The sequence below is a fragment of the Quercus lobata genome, chromosome 3 (assembly GCF_001633185.2).
Source record: "Quercus lobata isolate SW786 chromosome 3, ValleyOak3.0 Primary Assembly, whole genome shotgun sequence".
Taxonomy (NCBI): Eukaryota; Viridiplantae; Streptophyta; class Magnoliopsida; order Fagales; family Fagaceae; genus Quercus; species Quercus lobata.
In genome coordinates this window covers 46,040,613-46,064,745 of record NC_044906.1, presented here as the reverse complement: position 1 = coordinate 46,064,745, position 24,133 = coordinate 46,040,613, and the positions used below count along the sequence as shown (strand labels likewise).

At 34.8% G+C, this 24,133-nt stretch overlaps 1 protein-coding gene across 1 annotated transcript; it reads right to left on the bottom strand.

Moving 5' to 3' along the window:
- Window positions 1–7,171: 7,171 nt before the first annotated feature.
- Window positions 7,172–21,835, bottom strand: LOC115981931 (NADH dehydrogenase [ubiquinone] flavoprotein 2, mitochondrial). Its single transcript, XM_031104370.1, has 9 exons — window positions 21,625–21,835; window positions 21,485–21,550; window positions 18,071–18,187; window positions 9,155–9,232; window positions 8,945–9,050; window positions 8,779–8,825; window positions 7,880–7,957; window positions 7,711–7,776; window positions 7,172–7,599 (listed from the first exon to the last, which is right to left on the bottom strand). The coding sequence occupies exons 1-9, from the start codon at window positions 21,730–21,732 to the stop codon at window positions 7,492–7,494; spliced, it is 774 nt and encodes a 257-aa protein (XP_030960230.1). The 5' UTR covers window positions 21,733–21,835; the 3' UTR covers window positions 7,172–7,491.
- Window positions 21,836–24,133: the final 2,298 nt, after the last annotated feature.

Below are 24,133 nucleotides of genomic sequence, written 5' to 3'. Positions count from 1 at the left end.
TTACTCAATTCTTATCGGAATTGTCTCGTTCTTGTGCTTAAATTGAAACTCCGGATGTCTAGTTTCTGGAAACATTAATCTTATTTACAAATTCAAAATATTCTGAGAAATATCAACAAAATGATTAGCAGAGGTCATTTGTTAGAAAATAATTTCAGCACAATTAACATTAATAGGGTCCATTCAATTCCATTTCACACTTTATTAGTTCCAAATTTACCTTAACTAAAAAAATAATTATACAAATTACTCATTGAATAATTAATGTGTAATTATCTAATTAATTAAGTATGTGCAACCTTACTAAAAGATGTAGTCCTAGCCAATCAAATTATGACACGTCATTAATCTTAAATTGATTATAATCATAACTAATTGGAATCAATTGTTCATAATCACATAAAGTCAGACTCAATTTGTGATAGCGCATCTCAGCCATTAAAATTTAATTTGATGATAACTTTCAATCTGAAGATCCAATTTAGGCTTATGACCAATCGATTTGATCGTTACAATATCAAGATCATTTTGATAAAATAAGATTTAAGAATCTAATGGTCAGAATTAAGATGCCTATTTTCAATGTGAAATTACCCTTTTACCCTCCATGTGAGGTTAAATACGTGTTGCAAAACAAGAGGAAAACAAAGATAAATCTAGAACTTTTACCTCCAAAAAAAAGTTCCTTATCTTGATTTTGACCGTTCTCCTTAGTCAATCTAGTCACAACCAAACCAAAATTAGTTAGTAAACCTTTGAAACTCGAAGATCAAGACCAGAAAATGTTTTTATCAGAAAAATATTGACTTGAGAGTGTTTTATGAAAAACTCTCTCTTTGATTCACTTTTTTCTAGTGAATCTTGTGCGTTTTACCAACGGAATTCATCATCCTTTAAAATCTACCATTTTAGACTTTATATAGTCGAAAATAAGGGGTTAGGGGCAGCTCCCAAATGATGTGGAATTTGTTCCAAACCAAGTTTTAATGTAGAAAACCTTTCCTTTCTAGTTTATGAAACCCTAACATGCACACGCATGCCCTTGTATGCATACGCATGCATAAAGCAAGTGCACGCAGATTTTAAGCATATGTGTGCATACACGCATATACGTATGCATGTCCTAGGGTTTCTGCGGCCTTATTTTTCTAAAAATAGATTTATTTAGTTCAAAAAGAGTTATATTTTTCCAAAAACACTTCCTCAAGTCAATTTCTTTCTAATTAGGCCCTAAACCAACCTTGGGTTTTAGAATTCCAACATCATTGGGGAACTGGGACCCGAGTCGTAAGGGATACAAAATGCGGTGTCTATAGGTGGTGACTCTATTTATACCCTCCATCCGGTCCATTCTAGGCTGAGGCATACTTCATATGAAGAAAACACTATTGCCGCTTAGCAGTAGGGGCGCTTGTGCCCATATAGACCCAGCCCAAACTCCTCTATGCAACACAAGTGGATATCCGAAAACATGATCACAGCTCAAGAGGTGATCCACAACTTTAAAAAGATAAAAAGAAAGAAGGGATTCTTGGGGCTGAAACTTGACTTCCAAAAGGCCTACGATGAAATGGAATGGAAATTTCTAGTTGTTGTCCCAAAAGCCTTTGGATTTAGTGACAAGTTTGTTTAGTTGATACAACAATGCATCTCTACAACCCAATGTCCACCCTCCTAAATGGCAGCATCATTGCCATCTCCATCCATCTCAAGGCTTTAAATAGGGTGATCCACTATGACCCTACCTATTTATATTGGGCAGTTAAGTTCTATCTAGATTGATCAACAAAGAAGCTGAGAGAGGAATGATCAAAGGAGTAAAAGTAGCGAGAAATGCTCCAGAGACTCTAGTCCACCTATTTCCTCACCACCCCCTAGCCAAAGCCGTGTGGTTCAGCAGTACATAAGGCCTTCATGTAGATGCAATTCAAGCTGACTCAATCAAAGACATCATCAACAATTTTTTGAACCTTCCAGTTGCTTTTGTATGTCAACTTGAACATGAAGATGATTTCATCCTTTTTATGGCATTGGCCATGAATTTTATTTGGAGAAAGCATAACCAAACTGTTCATGATGGGATAATCCCATCCCTGCCAGAAATTCAAAAGCATAACCAAGCTATTCATGATGGGATAATCTCATCCATGCCAGAAATTCAAAGAGACAAATTCCTAGTCTTCCAAGTGCAAAGCCATTAGAGAGCTAAGATCCAACTCTCAATTACCTTGAAGAGGGACCCACCAATGGGACAACCCACCCCGAAAAACTCAATCAAAATTAATTGTGACGCAGCAGTATCCAAAAACCACTCAATGCTAGCCTCAGTTGCCAGAGATTAGAGAGGGTCTATGGCATTTGAATTTGCAAAAAAAAAAAAAAAATTAAACACCATAGCCCCATCCAAGCTAAAGCAGAGGTCATCAAATGGTCAATCCAGCTAGCACGACAGCAAGGCGTAAGCAAAATTTTTGTAGAAAGTGATTCCAAGGTCTACATAGACACATTCCAATGTCTTGAATTTTTCTTGTTCCATTGAGTCTTGCTTCTTCTCTTAGGTCTTCAAAGGGGCAAACTCATTGGCCCAGGACTTAGCCCATTGGCATTGGTAAATGATTTTGTTGTCTGTTTAGATGTAAATTTGGGCCCCCCATCCTTCCAACTTGTTTGTATGGAGGATGGAATTTTGTTGTATTCCTCTTGTTTTGGATGAAATATTTTCATTCAAGCAAACAAAAAAGATATGTAAAATACAAATTTTCAAATCACAAATTAACATTTCCAAAACAAGATAATAGTAGTGTAATGTTTCCTAAAATAAAGAGACGGTTTTGTTTTTAAAGAAACAAACAAACACATACACACAGGAAAAAAAGAATGTGATTCTAACACAAATCCACACAACAAAATACACTCAAAAGCCAAGGATGTGACACAGTTAGAATAATTTTTATGTGATTAAGTTTAAAAAAAACAGTTATAAATAAGAACTTTGGCTTCTCACATCAAAACCAATGCAATGACTACTTCTTTTTTCCCCATTTTTAAGTGATGGGATGGTTATTTATTTGAGTTCTAGTTCTACAACCATTAAAAAACTCATAACCCATCACATGGCACTTCGCTTCGGCCAACCATAACACAAGCAAAAGGGAGAGAAATTTTCAATGCCTCTTCCTTTTTTGTTTTGTTTTGGGGTTTTTGGGCTAATTAAGCTTTAGTAATTCATTGAACAAGAAAAAAAAATACAAAAGGAGGGAATCAAACTCTTCTCTTTCTACTTCCCCAGGGCAAAATTTGGAATGAAAGATATGGGAATCATTCCCTCAAGATTACACAAAACAGCCCATCTACCTACATTAAGGGCCACAAAATTCGCCACCCCATAGATGTTAGGTACAAAATATTCTGAGAAAAAAGAATTCAAAATGAGCTTAGTTTCATTGAAAATGTGTTCAATCAACTTATGAGTAAAGATTATGTTTTGTATTGGTAGAATGACATTTAATGCATCTCCCTCTCAAATGACATATTTGCATCCTAAATCCATTGCTTTTGTTGTCCGTAGCATTGCTATTTTGGTCCATAGCATTGCTACTTTGGCTTCTGATTTAAGAGGATCTTCTTTATTATGGTTTCTGCTAATGTCATGAATATCGTTCCGATTTGTCCATTATAACTAAATATTTCGATACCGGCCTATTTCAGTAAACTATTTTGAGATTGCCCCATTTTTTTTTAATTTTTATATACATATATTTCTTTATATATTATTAGTCAAAATTTATATAATTTATTAAGAGGCTTAAGATTATTAGTCCATATTTTAATTAATATATGGATCTCAAACCAAAATAATAGTAATAATAAGTTAACAATAATAATAACACATTTTTTTAGAATAAATAAACATTAACATGTACCATTGTACCTAGGTAATGGAGTAAATAAAAATAAAAATTTATTGACAAGAAATAAAGCAAATAAAGTCCGACTCTTTTTTAGACTTTTTGTTCAACTTTTATTTTTTATTTCCTAAGCTAATCACGTGCTGGGCTAGGACAGCAAAACAAATGAAAAGTTCAAACTTAAAAAGAACATAATAAGACTAGACTCTAGAAGAGAACATAAAATAAAAGAGTGCAAGACCAATAACGTGAAACGGGGGAGGCGGAGGATAGGCTTGGGTTCATTAAAGCAAACAGTGACCGGCGACATGGTGAGAGAGTGATGGGTTTCATTCAATCTTAGGGTTTTTTTTTTTTAAAGCCAAAATCTATTATCATCCGAAATTGACTGGAATATGTCGAAATGGCCGGAACGGCCTCAAACTGGTCGGAATTTGACCCGAGGTGAAACGGGTGGTATTACGGTACTGGACTGCATGCCAATACGAGATATTCCAATCATTTCAGACAGAACAAAATTAATAACATTGGTTCCTATGCGCTACTACTATACTTATTCGGTTATTCATTAATGGAAGGACAATTCAGTATTTATAGACTTGCTCTTATTAATAGGTGAACTAATCTGTTGGTTTCTTTTAAACCTCATGGGAGGGAAAAAGTATTTTATAAGGGCCACCTCTCACAACACACAAGTCCCACGTGTGGATAAATTATCTTGAATTTCCCTTAAATTTAGAGTGGAGCTTCATTACCTTCGACTTCAATGGAGTTTTTGTAATTAAAACTTTTTTTTCTTGATAGTTACAAACCTACAATGGAGGGAAGATTTGAATCCTAAAGCCATGTTTGGTTTGAAGCATCTCTCAAACTTAGTTTTCATAACTTAGTTTTTATAACTCAAAAGTCTAAACTCATATCTCATAGTTATTCTCTATTTCTCACATAACTCACCCTATAGTTTGTTTGGGTTAAAAACTGGCTTCAGACTTCCTCACAAAAACTCAACTCCAACATGTGGAGCCCACATGTCAAATTTCTCACAAAGCTCTCAACCTCCCTTTTTTTTTCCTTACTCCTCTACTCATCCTTGATTTTTCCCAAACCTCAAAAGATAGAAGACACAACAAACCTCTGTCCCCCACTCTTACCACCACCAACAACCCACAAACACACCAATCTCAACCCTCAAAAACCCAAATCACTGCTTTCGTTTTTCATCCACCGCCGCACAAATCACAAAAATATAAACCCATCCAGCATAATAGATCCACTCACACCACCACTACCTTTAACACCACAACAAATTACCCCATAAAACCCACAAACTCTAAACAACTAATTCCAAGCCCAAAAAGCACATCTCAGCCTGCTCTAAACGTAAATCACAAACCTAAATTGGATCTCCAATCTCGTTATTGGGCCTCCACCATCACTATTGAAGTCGATCTTTTTTATTATCCACGAAGTATTGAGAGAGAGAGAGAGAGGAGAAGAAGAAGAACAAAGAAGCCGAGAGAAGAACGTGAAGAAAGAAAAAAAGAGAAGAGAAGAAAGAGAAAGAAAGAGAGAAGAGAGAGAGAAAGATAGAGAAGAGTTACAATGGGTCTGATTGAGAAAGAGAAGAAATAAAAGAAGGACGAGAAAAAAAGTAAAAGGAAATTAAAAAATAAAAAAAAGAACCATAAAGGGAGTGTGATTGAGACTAGACGCTGTAGTAGGTCCCACATAGGTGAAAAGGATTACAACAATACCACAATATCTCATTTTTAATCACTTGTAAACAGCCAAAACTTATTCTTAATTTTCATAACTCTAACTCAATTTTTTGAGTTTTGAGTTATGAAAACTTAAAACAAAAATTTAACCAAATAACACTACCTGATATGGGACCCACGAAAAGTGAATGACAAGTGATGAGTGATAAAAACTCCCTAAACCAAATATGTTTTTGTTAGAAATACCAAAAAATATCAATAGAGCTATAAGGCTCTTGGCTACCCTGTTTTGGGTGAATACTTATCTATCTACTTATAGGAGGAAACTATAATTTTGAAACCTGTTTGATACTTTTCAAACCAGTATGTAAAATTTGTAGTTGTACCTTCTCCAGACTACAATTCGGAGACGCCCGTGAGGGCGCCTGATTCTCAAGCTGGGCTGTTCCCGATTCGCTCGCCGTTACTAGGGGAATCCTTGTAAGTTTCTTTTCCTCCGCTTATTAATATGCTTAAACTCAGCAGGTAGTCCCGCCTGAGCTTACAGCAAATGAGTATAGAATCAACTACAAGGGCCTCCTATTAAGCTACATCATATGCAAACGTTCCAATTTTGAAGCCTATCATCTAAAATTCATAAAAATCTTGTCATCCTCAAACCTTAAAAAAGAGATGGGAATCTTAGGGTCTGTTTGGTAGTAATACATAAGTATTGTAGTTTAAAAATGATGTGAAAACTATAATTTAAAAAACGTAGTGAAAATGCATGCTTAAAGCATCTCCAATAGCTTAGGTAAAAGCAAAATAATCTCTATAATAGAGAATGAAACCAAAAATATGGTCTCTAGTGGATTCTCTAAATCACAATTTTTTTTTTTTTTACTCATGAACAGTAGCTCATCAAGTCTGATGAGCATAGTACATTAGCAAAAGAATAAAACAGAATTAAAAATTAGCAAAGAAAGGAGCGGGTATGGGGGTATGAGGATACATGTTGAAAAATGAATAAATAATATTTAAATTAGATAGAGAATCTGTTGAAATATGTATTTGAAAAAGTAAGTAGATAAAAAGTAAATATCACTATTCACTGTCCAAACAATACAAAAATATAGAAAAACTGCTGAAGATGCTCTTAAAGTACTCATAATGCAAAAAATATATTTGGTACCATATTTCAAATAATATGTTGTAAAATATGAAAAAACATAATTATATGTTTAGATAGTATGTGTTTTTTTTTTTAAGTAATGAAAAAAATGTTGTTTTATTGAAGGAGAGAGAAAAAGAAAGGAAAAAAATAAGAGAGAAGGACAAAGTGGTAGGCCTGTGGGAGAAAAAAGAAAGAGCTCAGTCTTTTCAATGGGTCCCATGATTTTCAACTTATTTACAAAAAAACGGCTTAATAACGTTACTTGAAAATTAAAAACTGGTATGGTGAGTTTTCAAAATACAGTTTTAAACACCCTAAATTAAGAACGGTATCTCAAACACTATTGATAAAAAAACTCCTACCAAACACAGTTTTCTTTTTGGGGCTTATAGTTTTCAGTGTTTAAACACTAAAAATTGTTGTTTGAGTTTGCATAACAAACAGGGCCTTAGTGTTTAACTATAATGGCAATTGTTCAACCACGTAGAAAACATCAATTTACACTCATCTGCTAGAATGTAAATTTACCAAGTCATGACTCAAAAGGATTTGTATGGCACAGGAAATTTACCAAGTCATATACCAGATTCATACTGGCACAGGAAATTCTAAAAATGGTTGAGAATCATACAGATTCAACAAGAGCCAATGACTCATGGAAGCCTGACAATATCCAGGCTTTACATTATTTGAGACAACAAATACCAAAACTTTAGCAGGCATCAAGATCTCGGCATGGAGGCGGCTTGGGATCACTCAACAAAGTAGTATTCCCTCCTTCTGGTCCGCACTTTGTACGTTTTGGATTTTGTGTACCAGGCTGAAATATAAGAAAGGAAATTATAGTATGTAGTAACAACACTAAGCCAACGAGAACTCAAAATTATGAGGAATGGAAAAAGAACCCAAGTATTCATGCCCAGAGCCTTACCGGTAGCTTCTCCCCTCTTCTTAACAATTCAACTATCTCAACAACTCGCTTGGGAGTAACATCTTCCTGAAATTAACATAAAATACTCAAATAAATTCTAAATGTTCTCAACCATTTGATCATGATGTCATAATGATTTAGAAAATTCATAGGATGATCATGGACTCACATAGTAGTTGTAAGTATATCCTTCAGATCCATTAGAGTAATCAGCCACTGTAATCATGGGAGCATTCACACAACATCCCTGCAGAGAAGCAACGATTTATGGCACACCATACTTTGTGTGTGGTATATATATAATTTTATTCAAAAACTAAATAAATAAATATGACGAAAAACATTAACTCATCCAATTACAATTGCAAATTCTGAAGAGCACACCATGCTTTGTATTTGAAGATTAGTCTTTTGAAATCATTTTTCTATTGAAGTCAACAGCAAAAATATATTTCATAAAAGCTAGGAACTCATGATTCAATTTACAACCATAGTTGGTGAATGGTGATAAATAATTTCTCTGTATACCATGATATTGAGGTCAAAGAGCAACTCGTTTAATGGGGAAATTGGGGTAAGAACCATTATCCACTTATAATTCGCCTGTTATTGAGTTTTTTTAACCATTAAAAATTGGACCTGAAGATAGCAACTCATCACAAATTGTCAATAAAAATCTGTTTTAAAAAAACTTAAAACTTTTAGAGAAGTGCTATGTCTACAATATTTTCACAATACTTTCATAACAAATTCTATGTGGTAAGTTTATATTGGTTCAATTTCCACACAAAAAAAGTTTATATCGGTTCTAATTTAAATCCACTATTGAAATTACATTTTTGCGCATTTGTAATAACCAGTAATAACCAAACACTTAAGATTTGTTATGAAAGTATTGTGAAAATGTAGTGCACATAGCATTTATCAAAATTTTATGGCATCACCAATTTCCTTCCAATAAATGTCCTATTAATTCTAGAATTAAGTAAACATAACTAGGGTAAAAGCATGCTGGCCTGCTCAAAAGCTGTGAGCTGGGATCAGTAAAAAGTTGAAAAAAAGACTCACCATGCATTCCATTTCTCCAACAGAGAACAGACCATCTTTAGTTACTTCTGCACACAACAAATATTAGAAGCTTATTCTTCAAATGCATTTTAATTTCAAGAACATTCAAGAGATTTTGTCAAATGTGGGGTGAGAAATTAAAGCAGATATTTTGCATAAAACTTACCATTGCGCTTCACTCCTAGGTGTTTCAGCAAAGCATCTTCAATTTCTCGAGAACCACGTATCATACAAGGTGTAGTGCCACAAACCAACAGGTGGTACTTGCCCACCTGCAAAACCAGTAAAGAAGTCCATGCAGGTAAACTGCAACTTCCATAAATGTACTTGGTACCAAGCAGAAGTATTAAGATCTTAATAAAGAAATATTTCTCACCTTTGTTCGATTGAACATAGAATAAAATGTTGCAACCTCATATACACGGATAGGAGCAACCTCTATAACCTTAGCTACCTGATGCATTCAAATACAATATCATTACATCAATATTTACATATCCTCCAACACTCCCAAAGGATTAAAAGATTCTGTCTAGTCACAATAAGGGTATGTTTGGATATCGCTTATTTTACTAAAAACAGAAAACACTATAGTAAAATAATTTTTAAATGTGTGAACAGTGTCATAGGACCCATTTTTAATGAAAGTTTTGTTTAAAAAAAAAAATTGTGGGCCCTATGAAAAGTGCACAGGACCCACTAGAAAAGCACCACAACCATAGAACATGCTTCTCAAAAAAAAAAAAAAAAAAAAAAAAAAGCGCAAACGCAGATGTTATAATCTGAATCCAAACAGGTAGTAAGTGTGTGTTTGGCAAAAATTAAAAAACCAGCTTATTTACTATTCAGCTTATTTTTGCTACTATTCATGGGCTTCACTACACCTTTTGGTACTATTTATAGTCCCACTGTACTATTTCAGCTAATTTTTACCTTTATCTACAGTATTTTTAGCAAAAAGTTTTCAATTTCAGCCAAATAAGCAAATCCCTAATAGACCCTAAGTTTGCTCAAAATTTTCTTTGTGCAATAATGAGTCTTTCAATATTTACATATCCTCCAACATTCCCAAAGGATTAAAACATTCTGTTCAGTCACATTAAGTTTACTCAGAATTTTCTTTGTGCAATAATGAGTCTTTTATTGGAGCAAGATGATGGAAATATATATTAAAAGCAATAGAAAAACATACCAATTTTCTGTGCAAAAACATAAGAAAATTTCAATTGAAGAACTTTTGGACATGAGATAATGCAAAAATGAGGGACTTCTAAAGCAGGAATGAACTATTTTACTTTCAAAAGAAATATAAAGAAAACTAACTTTAACAACAGTTTGCCAACAGTTTGTTAAAGGGTGTAGACAACCACCAAACAAAATTTATTTGACCTTGTATTCATAACAAATACTCTTGGTGGAATCGCCATTCTTTTTCGGGCACACCTAGTTTTGTGTTTGCTAGAAAATTGAAAGCGTTGAAAGAAGACATTATTTAGTGGAATCGTCAAGAGTTTGGCAATGTTGGGCGTAGGAAGAAAGAATTATTGGGGGCTTTAGAGGTTTTAGACGCTAAGGAAGGGGTTCTTGGTCTCACTGAGACGGAGAGAGTTGAGAGAAATGAAGCGAGGTCGCAAGTTGAACAGCTTCTTTCTCTAGAGGAGATTTCGTGGAGACAAAAATCGAGGATGTTGTGCATTAAGGAGGGAGATAATAATACTAAGTTTTTTCATAAGATGGCTAATTCTCATAGAAGGTCTAACCACCTAAGTTTCTTAGAAGTGGACGGGGTGATCTATGAGGATGGAGCAGAAGTTGCTGCTCAGGTAGTTCAATTCTATAAAACCCTTTATCAAGAGTTTGAGGAGTGGAGACCTTTTATGGAAGGTCTGGAGTTTGACCAAATAGGGGAGTCAGAGAGAGTTTGGTTGGAGAGGAGGTTTGAGAAAGATGAGATTCTTTCAGTGATTAGAGATATGGAAGGGGATAAAGCCCCAGGTCCAAATGGTTTTTCTATGACTTTTTTCCATCATTGCTGGAGGGTAGTAGAAAGAGATGTTTTGGCAGTCTTTGAAGAGTTCTATCAGCATTGTAAGTTTGAGAAATCTCTTAATGCTACTTTTATAGCTTTGATTCCTAAGAAAAATGGTGCCTACAACATTCGTGATTTCAGACCTATTAGTTTGGTGGGGAGTTTATAGAAAATTTTGGCCAAGGTCTTGGCTAATAGATTGAAAATGGTGTTAGATCAATTGATATCTGAATCTCAAAATAGTTTTGTGGGAGGTAGGCAAATCCTCGATTCAGTTCTCATTGCCAATGAGTGTGTTGATAGCAGATTGAAGAGTAAGATTCCGGGGGTGATTTGTAAGTTAGATATTGAGAAAGCTTATGATAATGTGAATTGGGAGGCGCTTCTAAAGTTGTTGAAGAAAATGGGCTTTGGGGAGAAATGGTGTAGCTGGATTCGTACTTGTATCTCGACAGTGCAGTTCTCTGTTTTGGTTAATGGGTCTCCAGCTGATTTCTTTGGCAGTTCTAGAGGATTGAGACAAGGTGATCCGCTGTCTCCCTTGTTATTTTTAGTTGTGATGGAGGTGTTTAGTAGGATGGTGAAGAGAATGGAGGGGGCAGGTTTACTTAGTGGTTTTAAGGCGGATGGTAGGAGGGGTAGAGGGGAATGCATTTCCCACTTACTGTTTGCGGATGATACTATTTTGTTTTGCGATGCAGAGGTGGAGCAAATCCTTCATGTTCGGCTGCTGCTTCTTGGTTTTCAGGCTGTGACTGGTTTGAAGGTTAACGTAGCTAAAAGTGAGATTGTTCCTATAGGGGAGGTCAATAATATGCAGGCTTTGGCAGAGTTTTTGGGTTGCAGGATTGGGGCCTTGCCAATGACGTATCTTGGTATGCCGTTGGGAGCGTCCCATAAATCCCCTTCTATTTGGAACCCTATTTTGGAGAAAATTAAAAGGAAGTTGGCAGGGTGGAAGAAGTTGTATTTATCTAAAGGTGGTAGGTTGACACTGCTTAAAAGTACGCTTTCTAGTCTTCCCACCTATTTCTTATCTTTTTTCACCATTCCTACACATGTGGCCAACAAAATTGAGAAGCTTCAAAGGGACTTCCTGTGGGGTGATTCTAAGACTCATTTATTGAGTTGGGATAAGGTTTGTTTGCCTATTGCTAACGGTGGTTTGGGTATTAGGAAACTAACCACTTTCAATAAAGCCTTACTGGGAAAGTGGCTTTGGCGTTTTGGGATTGAGGAGAATAGGCTTTGGAGGAGGGTGGTAGCTTTGAAATTTGGGGAAGAATGGGCGGGGTGGACCTCTAAGTTGGGAAGGGGTGTTCATCGGTGTGGTTTGTGGAGAAGTATCCGGATGGGTTGGGAAGTTTTTAACAAATATGTCTAGTATAAGGTGGGGGTGGGGGATAGAGTGAAATTTTGGTCAGACAGGTGGTGCGGAGATCTCCCTCTCCTTTCGGCTTTTCCAACCTTGTACAATTTTGCTACAAACAAAGAGGCATCCGTAGAATCATCTCTGATATGTCAAGGAGCAGGGGATAGGAGAACTTGGGATGTTCGTTTCATTCGGAATCCTAATGATTGGGAGGCAGATGTGGTGGATGATTTCTTTCGATTCTTGGCTTCCTATGTTCCTTCTGTGATTGATGGTGATCGTTTGAGATGGATCTTGACAAAAAATGGAGATTTCACTATCCGCTCATATTATCATAAGTTACATGTCTCTTCTTCCATTGCTTTTCCTTGGAAAGGTATTTGGAAGGTAAAGGCTCCTCGGCGTGTCTCTTTCTTTGTTTGGACAGCCGCTTGGAATAGGATCCTCACAGGAGATATCTTAAGTCTAAGGGGCTTTGATTTTGTTGACTGGTGCATTATGTGTCGTCGTTGCGGTGAGACAGTGGATCATTTGTTGTTACATTATGGAAAGGCTTATCGGCTATGGTGTTTTGTCTTTAGGACTTTTGGGATTTCTTGGGTTCCCTCGCGTACGGTGCAAGATTGTCTGTTTAGTTGGTGGAATTGGTTGGGGAAGCATTCATCTAACATTTGGAATCTAGTTCCGTTATGTTTGATGTGGTGCATTTGGAGGGAACGCAATCGGCGGACGTTTGAGGACCTGGATAGATCTGAAGACCAGCTGCTTGCTCTCTTCGCTGGTTCTCTTTTTGATTGGGCTAGGGCTTGGGGACTCACTTTTAGTGACTCTATTCCTTTTTTCCTTAGCTCTCTTTTTCTCTGTAATTAATGCTTTTTTGTTTTTCTTTTTGTTTCTTTTCATTTTTGTACTTTTGTTTTGCTGGTGTTTTTTTGGCATCTAGCAATTTTTTGAATATATTTTTCTTACCTATCAAAAAAAAAAACAAATACTTTTTTTTTAATGTATATTCATGACATATATACATAGTATATTAGTATGAGTACATAAAACAGCCTAAAGAATACAAAAATTGAGAATTACAACCAGAACGGAGAGAAAATCAAAGGAATCTACAATAGAATGAATAAATACAAGACTATTCAAACAACAACCCAATGAAAACCAACTTCTTATGAACCAACTGAGCTTCCTCATCTTCAAAAGTATGATGATTCCTCTCTCCACCATGTCCACAACAGGCATAATGGGATTAAATTCCAAACAAAAGAAGATTTTCCTTCAAAACCAATTCCTTCACCCAAATAGAAGATCAACAACAATCCTCATCATTAGCCCATTGAATCCCAACCACTGAGAAGACAAGGGCCCATAATGCATAAGCAATGTCACAATACAAGGAAAAATGATCCATAGTCTCATCACTACTCCTACACATGCAACAACCAAGCTATTATAGTGATTCCTCGCTTCATTAGATTATCACATGTCAAAATCCTTCCCTAGGCTGCTATCCACAAAAAGAATGAAGCCCTTTTCGGAGCCTTAGCATACCAAATGCTTTTCCAAGGGAAATGTGCATCTCTCAAGCATCTCAATGTCACATTATATGAACATACATCAAACCTACCATTTCCATTCAACCTCTACCTCATATGATAAGGGCCCTCTCTTCTTGGGATGCTTGAGTACAGAAAAGCATACAACAAAACTACTGATTACAATCCCAATCATTAAAATCTCTAACTTGGCATTCCATGAGTACATACTCCATTTTCCAAGACATGTGAGCATCGTGTGCCAACAAAGAGCACACATATGGCTCATAGAATTTCTTATATTCTAAGGATCACACATTTTGCAGTCTTGATATTCTATAGTGCAGCTTACTGGATGGGTTTTTTTTTTTTTTTTTTTTTCTAGGTAAGAAAAATTATATTAAAAAAACTACAGTATGCATGAAAAGCACAAAGTAGTAGATAAATACACAAAGGGGAAAGAAAAAACTGGAAACAGAAAACTAATTACAAAAAATAAGAGCTAATGAACAACGGGATGGAGTCACAAGAAGTGAGTCCCCAAGCCCAAGAACAATCAAACCAATAACCAATAAAAGAAGCAAGCAACCGATCATCAAAACTGTCCACATCCTCAAACATGAGGCGATTACATTCCCTCCAAATGCACCACAATAAACACAAAGGTACTAAATTCGAAATGTTTGACGAGTGTTTCCCCAACCAATTCCTCCATCCAAACATAAGATCGAACACCGTTCTTGGTAAGACCCATGAAACCCCAAAAGATCAAAGGATGAAACACCATAACTGTTGAGCCTTCTCACAATGGATCAACAAATGGTCCACAGTCTCCCCACAATGTTGACACATGCAGCACCAATCAACAAAATCCACACAATCCAGTTACTTGTGAACCAGAAATTCCAAATCCTAGTAAATTGCAACTTAAATCTTAACTCATATCAAACCTAAACGTGTGATTATACATATGCATGCATGCATTCATACATATATACATATATAGGCATTAGAGGCATCAAGCATATCAACAATAATTATCTATCTAGACATATATGTTTAAATATATGGGGAGAGAGAGATACCCGCGCACGCCCGCACCGGGGGGGGGGGGGGGGGGGAAGGAAGGAACTTTTTATTTAGTACAAAACCTTTTGCAATTCTCATCTTATCAAAAATACTTTTTTTGATAGGTAAGTAGTTCAATTTTAATATTTTATTAATCAGAGAAAAATAAAAACTTTGAATTCACAATGATGAACACAAAGGAACAAACAAAAAATCACATGGTAGGTCTTAGAGAACCAGTGCTGCAGGAGCCTCAGTGATGCTAATCCATTTTGTCTAGCCTATAGCTATTATAAAACTCATCTTTCATTTCTCTATGTTATGTTTTATGAATTATATTTTGTTAATTATTATGCCTTTACTATATTAAAAGGTTATGTGACTAGCACGTGACTTTTTATTAAGTTGGATGCTTAGGATTTGTGTGTATGTGTGTATTTTATTTTATTTTTAATTTGGTGAACATGAAATACATTTTTTTTATCAATAAAACTTCTATTACTTATCCAAAAAAAAAAAAAAAAAAAAAAAGGATTAATTTTTTTATGTAAGATAAAGAGTCATGATTTCAGGGTTACTAAGACTATTATAAATAACCTCTTTTAAGTCATTGTTGGCAGCTTTTCTTACCTACTTTATGAAATTCAAATATTTCTTTAACTTTTTTTTTTTTTTTTTTGCGGATAGGTAAAAGAACTTTATTAATAGAAGAAGAGAAGCATACAAACTATTCCTATGGTACAAAGGATGTGTACAAATGGAAACAAACCATTAAGAAAAAGAACACAAATATAAAAATTCCCAAAAAGAGGGAATAAAAAGACCACTCATTGCAGTCATCCAATCAAATTGATACTTGATTGTTCCAAATTCAATCCTATATCTTTTTCTTTACTTTAATCTTGTTTTGTTTCTGGAATTTCTTCTTAAACTCTTCTTTTTGGCTGGTGAAGATGTTGAGTGTCTAACTGTCAAAGTTTTCATTGAAGATGCCACCATTTCTCCCAAAAATAAAAAAAACATATATACATATATATATAGATATCATTTTGAAGAAATTGTTTGCCTGATGGAAATAATTTGTTTGGAGCTACAAGCACTGTCTCAGTTTTGAAAAGTACAATTCCTCATATTTTTCCGTAACATCATGCCAAAATCCTATTCATAGTCTCCTTTTCCGGTTATATGCCATAATTAATTATCAACAAAGCATGAATGCAGCCTTCATATCACATTCAGGTACTTCATATTAGAAAACATAACAAAAAATTTCACAGAAATTAGAACAAAATTCAACTTGGTACATTAATCTGATCAGGCACACAGATTAAGAATTCATATATAAACAGGATCAACTGACACTGGGTGTAACACTAAAAGTTGTACATCTTTACACTGTTGGTTTTCATCTTATCTAAGGAAGGAAAAAATCTTGTACTACCATCACTTTCTCACTCTCTTCTCTCTCTCTACCTAATCAAGCTTTCTCTTGGCTTTCACACCCATTTGAAGCTTTAGGTCAAAGGTTGAAAGACACCTTTTTGTTTAATCTTTCATCTCTTAACTTTTTCACAAATAAAAATAATGCGTTTCAACACTGCACTGGAGAACCCATTGCAGAGGACCATCTTTGCTTTTTTATTAAGAGGACTCTATATGTGACGCTGAAAAGCTGGGATTCTATTACAAAAGGAATATCTTTGCGATCTTCTTCAACATTTTTAAGGAAAAATATTCATTTTGCAAAAGCCCAGCCCCACTCATCAACACCATCCACTACCTCCAACCAACATCTAACAATTAGAAGTGCGGCACAAAAAAACACAATTTAGTTAAGTTATTTTATGGTTTGGTGGTGACAGAGAATGGACAGAAACAGAAGGCACCAGATTGGAATCTACACTTTTGCAAAAATGATAAATAAATAAGAGAGAGAGAGAGAGAGAAACTTATAATGTGTGCAAGACAGCTCTTGAAATTAACAGTAGTAACAACAACAATGATGATATAATAACAAAAGAGGATGAAGGGAAGTAGTTGGGATATGTTAGTATGTCAATTGCTCAATATGCATTGAAGGTTCCACCAACAGAGGTGAAAATATAGCACTTTGACTTGAATTAGTTTCCAGGCTTACAGAAGAGAGTGCAAGAGAGCACAATTTTTCGGTTTTCTTATTTTCTCCATCACACTACAAATGAATAGTGGAAAGTGGTTGAACACAAGCCATCTTTCCACCTTTAGATATCAATGAAATCAATAGTCTGAGAACCTTTGTTTTTTTATAAGCAATAAAATTGTATAAATCATAAAAACGAGTCACCCAAGTATACAGGGAATATATTGGGGTCAACAATCAGATAAAAAAGGCACGTAAATCTAATAAATCAACAATAGAAAATAAAGAAAGGTTCCTCATGGACAAACAATCCAATAAGGTTCTAAAAAGGAATAACTTGAGACTAGGCATAGAAATTTTAGTGTCTTCAAAACTCCTGCTACTCCTTTTCCTCCAAATGCACCACATCAAGCAATGGGGGGTAATCACCCAAATATGAATATTCTGATGACTGAATACTATGTTAGTTGTATGAATATTATGCCTTATTTTCTAGCTACACAGATCTAGTACCTTAGTATTGACTTGGTAAAAAAGAATAAACAAAAGCCTACCAGTGTTATAGTAAAGGGTGCGCTAGATATCTTGAATGAATGTCAAGTAGGGTATCACATTCAACTATATAGTGTAATGTTACACACAAGCATTCACACTGTGGTATATACTTCAAAGACATGTAGTAATATGATATTATGTCAAAATATTAAAAGAGAAGGAGATGTTTTAGATTTTAGTGGGCACTGCCTCCCTTCGGAAGAGTTCCAAGAATTGAGCTTTGACTTAGCTTGCATAGGCCCAGAAACTAGCCTATGGGCAGGGCTAACAGTAAAATTAAAATAGTAGATAAGTTACTGAAAAATACATGAATGAATGCTATGATGATTAAGATGGACATTCTCTGAAGTAAGATTAAGATGGATCAGTCATGTAATCACACTAAATTTGATTTACATGTGATGAAAATTTCATTATCAAATGCAGGCTTGCATGCAAATTAAGACTTTTATTTAGTATAGGTTAATATATCACACCAAATAATAGATTTTATTCTTGAAATCGTATCATTAAATTTCTAAACAAATGCAGATCTGGCTCAGGTCTAAACATATTTGTATGTATAAACAAATACAAATCAAGATCTTTTTAAATGAGGCATGCCAACATACTGCATTCATAGCTGAAACAGGGAGCCACCCTCCATGCTGCTGCTGTGCAAGATCTAGCAGAGGAATCACTGCAGATTGCTTATAATTTGATGGATAGTGGGATAATATTTCCTTGACCTGGAAAAAGCATAAGTTAAAATTGTTAAAGCAAGGTTTAAAAAATTATTTTAAAAAAACCTTAGATATACAAAACAACATCATCAATGGCTATGGTTAGATAGGTTTAGGTTTTGAAAAGCTATATAGCATCCCCATATCAAATCCAAGATATTTAAAAGGTCTTCATAACATCATATATAAATTGCAGCATTTCAATCCTTTGTTTTTTTATCAATTATTATGTTTTTTTTTTTTTTTAGGTAATAAGAATAATATTAATCAAGATGAATAAATGAAGAAAGCAAATACGAGTTTTTCATGATGGTGAACACAAGAAAAAGCAACAAACAACAACAAAGATAAAAACTTAAGGGGCCAATTCTATGAGAAGAAAGAAACTCGATGATAGAAAAACAATTCGAGGAACCCCAGCCCCTAGACCAATCAAAAAGAGTTTTTTGGCATAGAACTTATAACCGAACCAGCGATTTCCCAGTAGCCTCAAAAGAGTGCCAGTTTCTTTCCATCCAAAAAATCCACATCAAATAGCTAGGAACCATATTCCATATGTCCGAATTAAATTTCCCTAGCCAGTAGCTCCAACAAAACACCAAACTTTCCATAGAACCTAGCATGACCCATTGGATCCTGAAGACCTAAAGCATATGCACCCACAACGAGTGAGCTACAGGACAATGGAGGAGGAGACGATCTACAGATTCCTTGTTAGAGCAGCACATACAACACCGATTTGCCAAAGAGAGACCCCTAAGCATAAGATTATCCAAGGTAAGGATCCGCCCATGAATTGCTATCCACAAAAAAAAAAAAAAAAAATGCCACCCTTTTAGAGACCTTAACTTTCGAAATACCCTTCCAAGGAAAACTGGAGATAGAAGAACCCCAAATCTTATTGTAATAGGACCGAATATCAAACTCACCATTCCGATTAAGGCACCAATGGGAACTATCACACTCAACACACCTACGAAACCAAGATTGAATGAAATCAAGGAAAGAAAAGGCAGCTTCTAATTCCCTCTCAAATTCCAAATTCTATCATTTCCACCCTCCTGATAGTATAGAACATCAGAAATGCAAGCTTCCTTGTCATTTGAACACACATACAACTGAGGTAGAGCATTTTAAGTGAGTTATCCCCAACCCACCTATCATGCCAAAAAAGAATATGAGAGTCATCACCCACCACTAGGGCCACATGTTTGGAGAAGCTCTCCCATCCATCATTAATACCATGCCATAGACCACACACATGGGCCCTTCTACAAAATTTAGTATTCCATCCCCCTTTACCAATTATTATTTACTGTGTCAACATAGATGAGGAATAAGAATGCCAACAGACAAATTGTTTAGCATTAAACCCCAACTGCCAAGCATAGAGACTAGTTCACAAATCTTGAAACAGAAGAAATTAATTAAAAGAAATTTCTTTTAGGAAAGGGGGTAAGGAAAATTACTCTAGACCAAGGTAGTCAAAGGCAAAAGGCGAACTTGAGGCACCAAGGATTTGTATCACCCAAGGCATGAGGCAATAAAAAGTTCGGGACTTATATAAGTCACAGCAACTTCATTTCAAAAGAAAATAAAAATGACAAGTTGCAACTAACATTAAGACTTAAGAGTCGTTAACCAATAATAACAATAATACTAATATGTTCCTATGTAAATGTGCCTACCTAAACATTGAAGAAGAAAAAAAATTAAGATGGGTGGAATCAAGCTGTAAAAGACAATTGTTTGAATTTACTGTCCGTCATTTATTACTCTCACGTGGGATAAGGGGACAAAACTAGAAAACTAAGTCCAAAAGACCAAAAAATCTTGTGAACAAAATAAGAAAAAAAACAGAGAAGAAGAAAGAAGAAAAGGAAGACTAAGAAGGAGAGTAGGGCAACATAAGGACAAGAAGAAGAAGAAGAAGAAGATGTAGAGAGTGTGATTGGCAACGAGACAGCGACCGCCAACCGGCAACATAGTGGCAAGCAGCAAGGACAACAGATCTACGGTGGGAGCTTGCCAGGTGTCAATTTATTTTTTTTCCTTCCTCTCCCATGCCTGAGACGTACCCAGACAGTATCCTGACTGTGTCCTGGCCGTACCGGTAACCAAAAAAAATACTTTTTTTTTGCATATCCAATACATTTGTAGTTGTATCCAATCCATAACCGTGTCGGACACAGGTATTTTGGCAATTTCACCATATCCGTGCATCATTGCATATAGTTGTATTGGAGTTTACAATTACTACTTATAGCTTATTAGAGTATTCATGGTCATTGTAAGTAAAGAACTTTAAAACATGAAATTAACTCAAAAGCAATACAAACTTCTATTGCTAGATCCCTCTACCAAAGAAGAAGGTTGGCTCCAAAGGAATACCCAAATCAGAGAGAAGGCCTAGTGCAATCAGTCCTTGTCACTTAGGCTAAGCTTTCAAGGGGGTTGGATAATGGGCATGCATGCATGATTTCAACTCTAAATAACCAATTCATAAAGACAATGTGGGAGTCTAGGGGAGAGACTAACACCTGATGGGCATCTCTTAGATTTCAACTGTTATTGTTCATTATCATCTTAGATCTCCTGTATAACCCTCAGCTAGTATACTTCCTATGGAAATGTTGATTCCTTTTGAATAAATATTATGACTTATTAAAAATAAAAATCTCTTAGAATAGAACTTCACGAGAAACACTGTTGCCGATTAAGGATTGCCAATACCCACATCTTGGGTTGGGTTATTAATTAAAATTCCAAACTAATTAACATAATATATATATATCTCAAAAACAAGCCAAATGAAAAATAAATAAAGAGGAAGAAGAAAGATTTGTGTTCAATGATATCTCCCAACAAATTAATTTTTCATCTCTGCTTAATTAAACTATGAGCTATAGAATTCAAGCAAAAGCAGGCTACAGGTGAAACACCAAATTCATGTTTTTATCGAGTGATAAGTCACGAGCACTAGCTGGGTTGGACCCATGACTTTACCCTTCAGTCTATTCTTACAGTGGGAGTGGGAGGAGGTGCCATTTGAGTTAAAACTCATTTGAAGAAACACCAGATTAGCATCTTAATCTACTAAACATAGGTACTAAAAATGCTAATTTGAAACATTAAGGACGAAAAATGCAAATGTAAACTTTATGGACAACAGAGTATTTGGGAAATATGTTGGAGTGGGAGTGGGAGTGGGAATGAAAAATGAAAAATTGAAGAAAAAGTAGGCATAATGTAGAAATGATCGTCATTCATTAAAAAGGGATCTGAGTTAAGAAATAGAAATACCTTGTGTTTGTTAGCAGATGTGAACTCCCAGGGAAGGTCAGGATTGTTATCCGGCGAATCAAGGTGCTGCTCATGAATTCAATGAAATTTTTAGATGAGAAAAATAATGAAAGAAGAGATTGAGATTGAGATTGACTCACGTAGTTAAGGGCAGTGGAGAAGGATCTCAACGGTGACGATGTGTGACGACGGGTGAGAAGCTCACGGATCTCAAGGACACGCTTTGCGGCGGCGAAGCGACCCAGCATTTTCCTACTTCACACTCAGACTGATTGATTTCCCCTTCAATTTGTCTTTTTCTTATTACACTTCACAACAACCATCACCACCCAAGCTTTTACCAACTGGGTCTATGAGATAGGCAGGCCCAACCCAAGCAAAATTGGTTAACCACATATATATTTTCACAAATGTTTTCAAACAATAATTTTCAGTTTTTAAACACGTATACTAAATGGGTACTCTTTTTTAAGTCCTAATCATTTATAAACCTCTTACAACATTCGAATGGTTATTTTTAACAAAAATGAGGCTGTAATAGAGGTGTTATTGCTAAAAATTTTAACACTTGAGCTACAATGAACAGTCATCTATGGCAGTACATGGTAGCTCAAACTTAAACAAAAAAAAACGATATTTTATTCAATCTTTCCCCTATTTTAATTAAGGGTATGTTTGATACATTGAATGTGGATTACAACAGAATGGTAATCTTTATTATTAGGAATAAAAGATATTGTAATGGAATAATTAATCTTTATTATTAGGAATAAAAGATATTGTAATGGAATAATTAAACATATTCATTAGTTTAGTTGTGAGTTGTAACATTAGAATCAAACTTATGATCTATTTTAGAAAATATCTCATTCATACAAATATATTTCCTATAAAATAATATATTTTAAATTTTAGAGAGATGAGTTATTTTTTGATGATTTTTTATTTCCATAATTGTTAGGTGGATATGGAAAGTTTATTTATTTGGAAATATATTAATGTTAGAAATTATTACATCTACTAAAGAATAGCTATTACAACTCTTTTATAGAGGAGTAATTATTTCTCATTTTAAAGAATAGCTATTCATAAAGAATGACTATTCCCTGTAATAAAAACATAACCAAACTATTAAATAGCTAAACTATAAGAATAACTATTACATTACAGTGCCTATTACATTCTACCAAACGTGCCCTAAATAATATTCTCTCTCTTTAATGTTTTATTCTCTACTTCGCAGTCTCACCATGTTCAATTCTCTTCTTCCTTTCTTTTTTTTTTCTTTCTTCCTCATCTCTTCTTCCAGCTCCTCACCAACACCCTCTCCCCCTGCCCAATTGTCGTCGATCTAAGCCCCAATCTTGAAATATCTTTCCACCAAACCTAAGACCTCTCTCTTCTCACATCTTCCACAAATTTCCTACCCATTTCACTCTCCCTCCTCTCTGTTCTCATTTCAGAATTGCTCTCTCCTCACTATTCTTCAAGCTCAAAGCTCGAAGTGTCAAAATTATTTGCCCTCAAAAACAATACTATGCATTTTTATTTTATAATAAAATTTTATTTTCACATTCATAATTTTTATAGGTATATTTTATTGTTTAAATGTGACATGTGATGTCGCCTCTATAAAAAAATCATGTTAATGGTTAAGGAACCAAAGACAGGAAGTAATGATTTTTCATATATTATTAAATTGTTCTAGGTTGGGGATATTAATTGAATATTACCAATGAAGCCTACACTTATTGTGCTGCTATATGATAGAATGATTTACTCTATCATTGAGGTAGTGACTTTAAGCAGACAGGTGGGTATAATGTAACAAGTACATACACTGAATTGGATCTGATCAAGGACACCTTATGAAATGATCACTGTTAATTCAAAAGTTGTTCTATCACAATTTTTCTATTGTCTTCAAATATAAGAGGTTTTGTGTATATTTATTTATTATGCACATAACTTTGACAATGTCAACTGGTGATGTCAATTTTAAAGGTTATATACAGACACGTTAGGTTATGTGTGTAATGAGTAAAATATATAAATGCTCATCAATAAATCCACCAGTCTCTAAAGAAGATAGTATATTCAGTTGATTTTCATATTAAAGTTGGACTCAAAATAAAACCGACCGATGACATTTTTCAAAAATGTTTTTCATATATATAATGTTGTATATATAAATTTAAAGAGTTTTTTAAAGATATTTTAGAGTCAAGTAGAAATTATGAAATCAATAAATTAAGGGTCACATAAGCTAGGGACATGACAGTGATATTAATCTAGTCCTAGTGACTTGTGGGAATATAGTATGGTGGAAGGACATAGATATAAAATTGTAAGTAATGAGACCTCATTTGCAATTCTCTAATCTTCAGGGGTCAATTGCACTGTGTTGATGGACACTATTGCAATCTGTAGAATATCAAATATTTTCTTAATATGGTTGAGAAAATTAAGGAATAATTTTGAAATAATTTCAAGACAAGTCAATAATGTTCAAAAAAAGTTATTGATGAATCCTACAACTGAAGATTAGGATCCCTAAGGATTCCACGTCCAATCTCTCTCTTGGGTTTTAGAAGTCTTAAATAAAAATAAGATTTTAAAAATATTATATTAGTTGTTGGCCATCAAAAC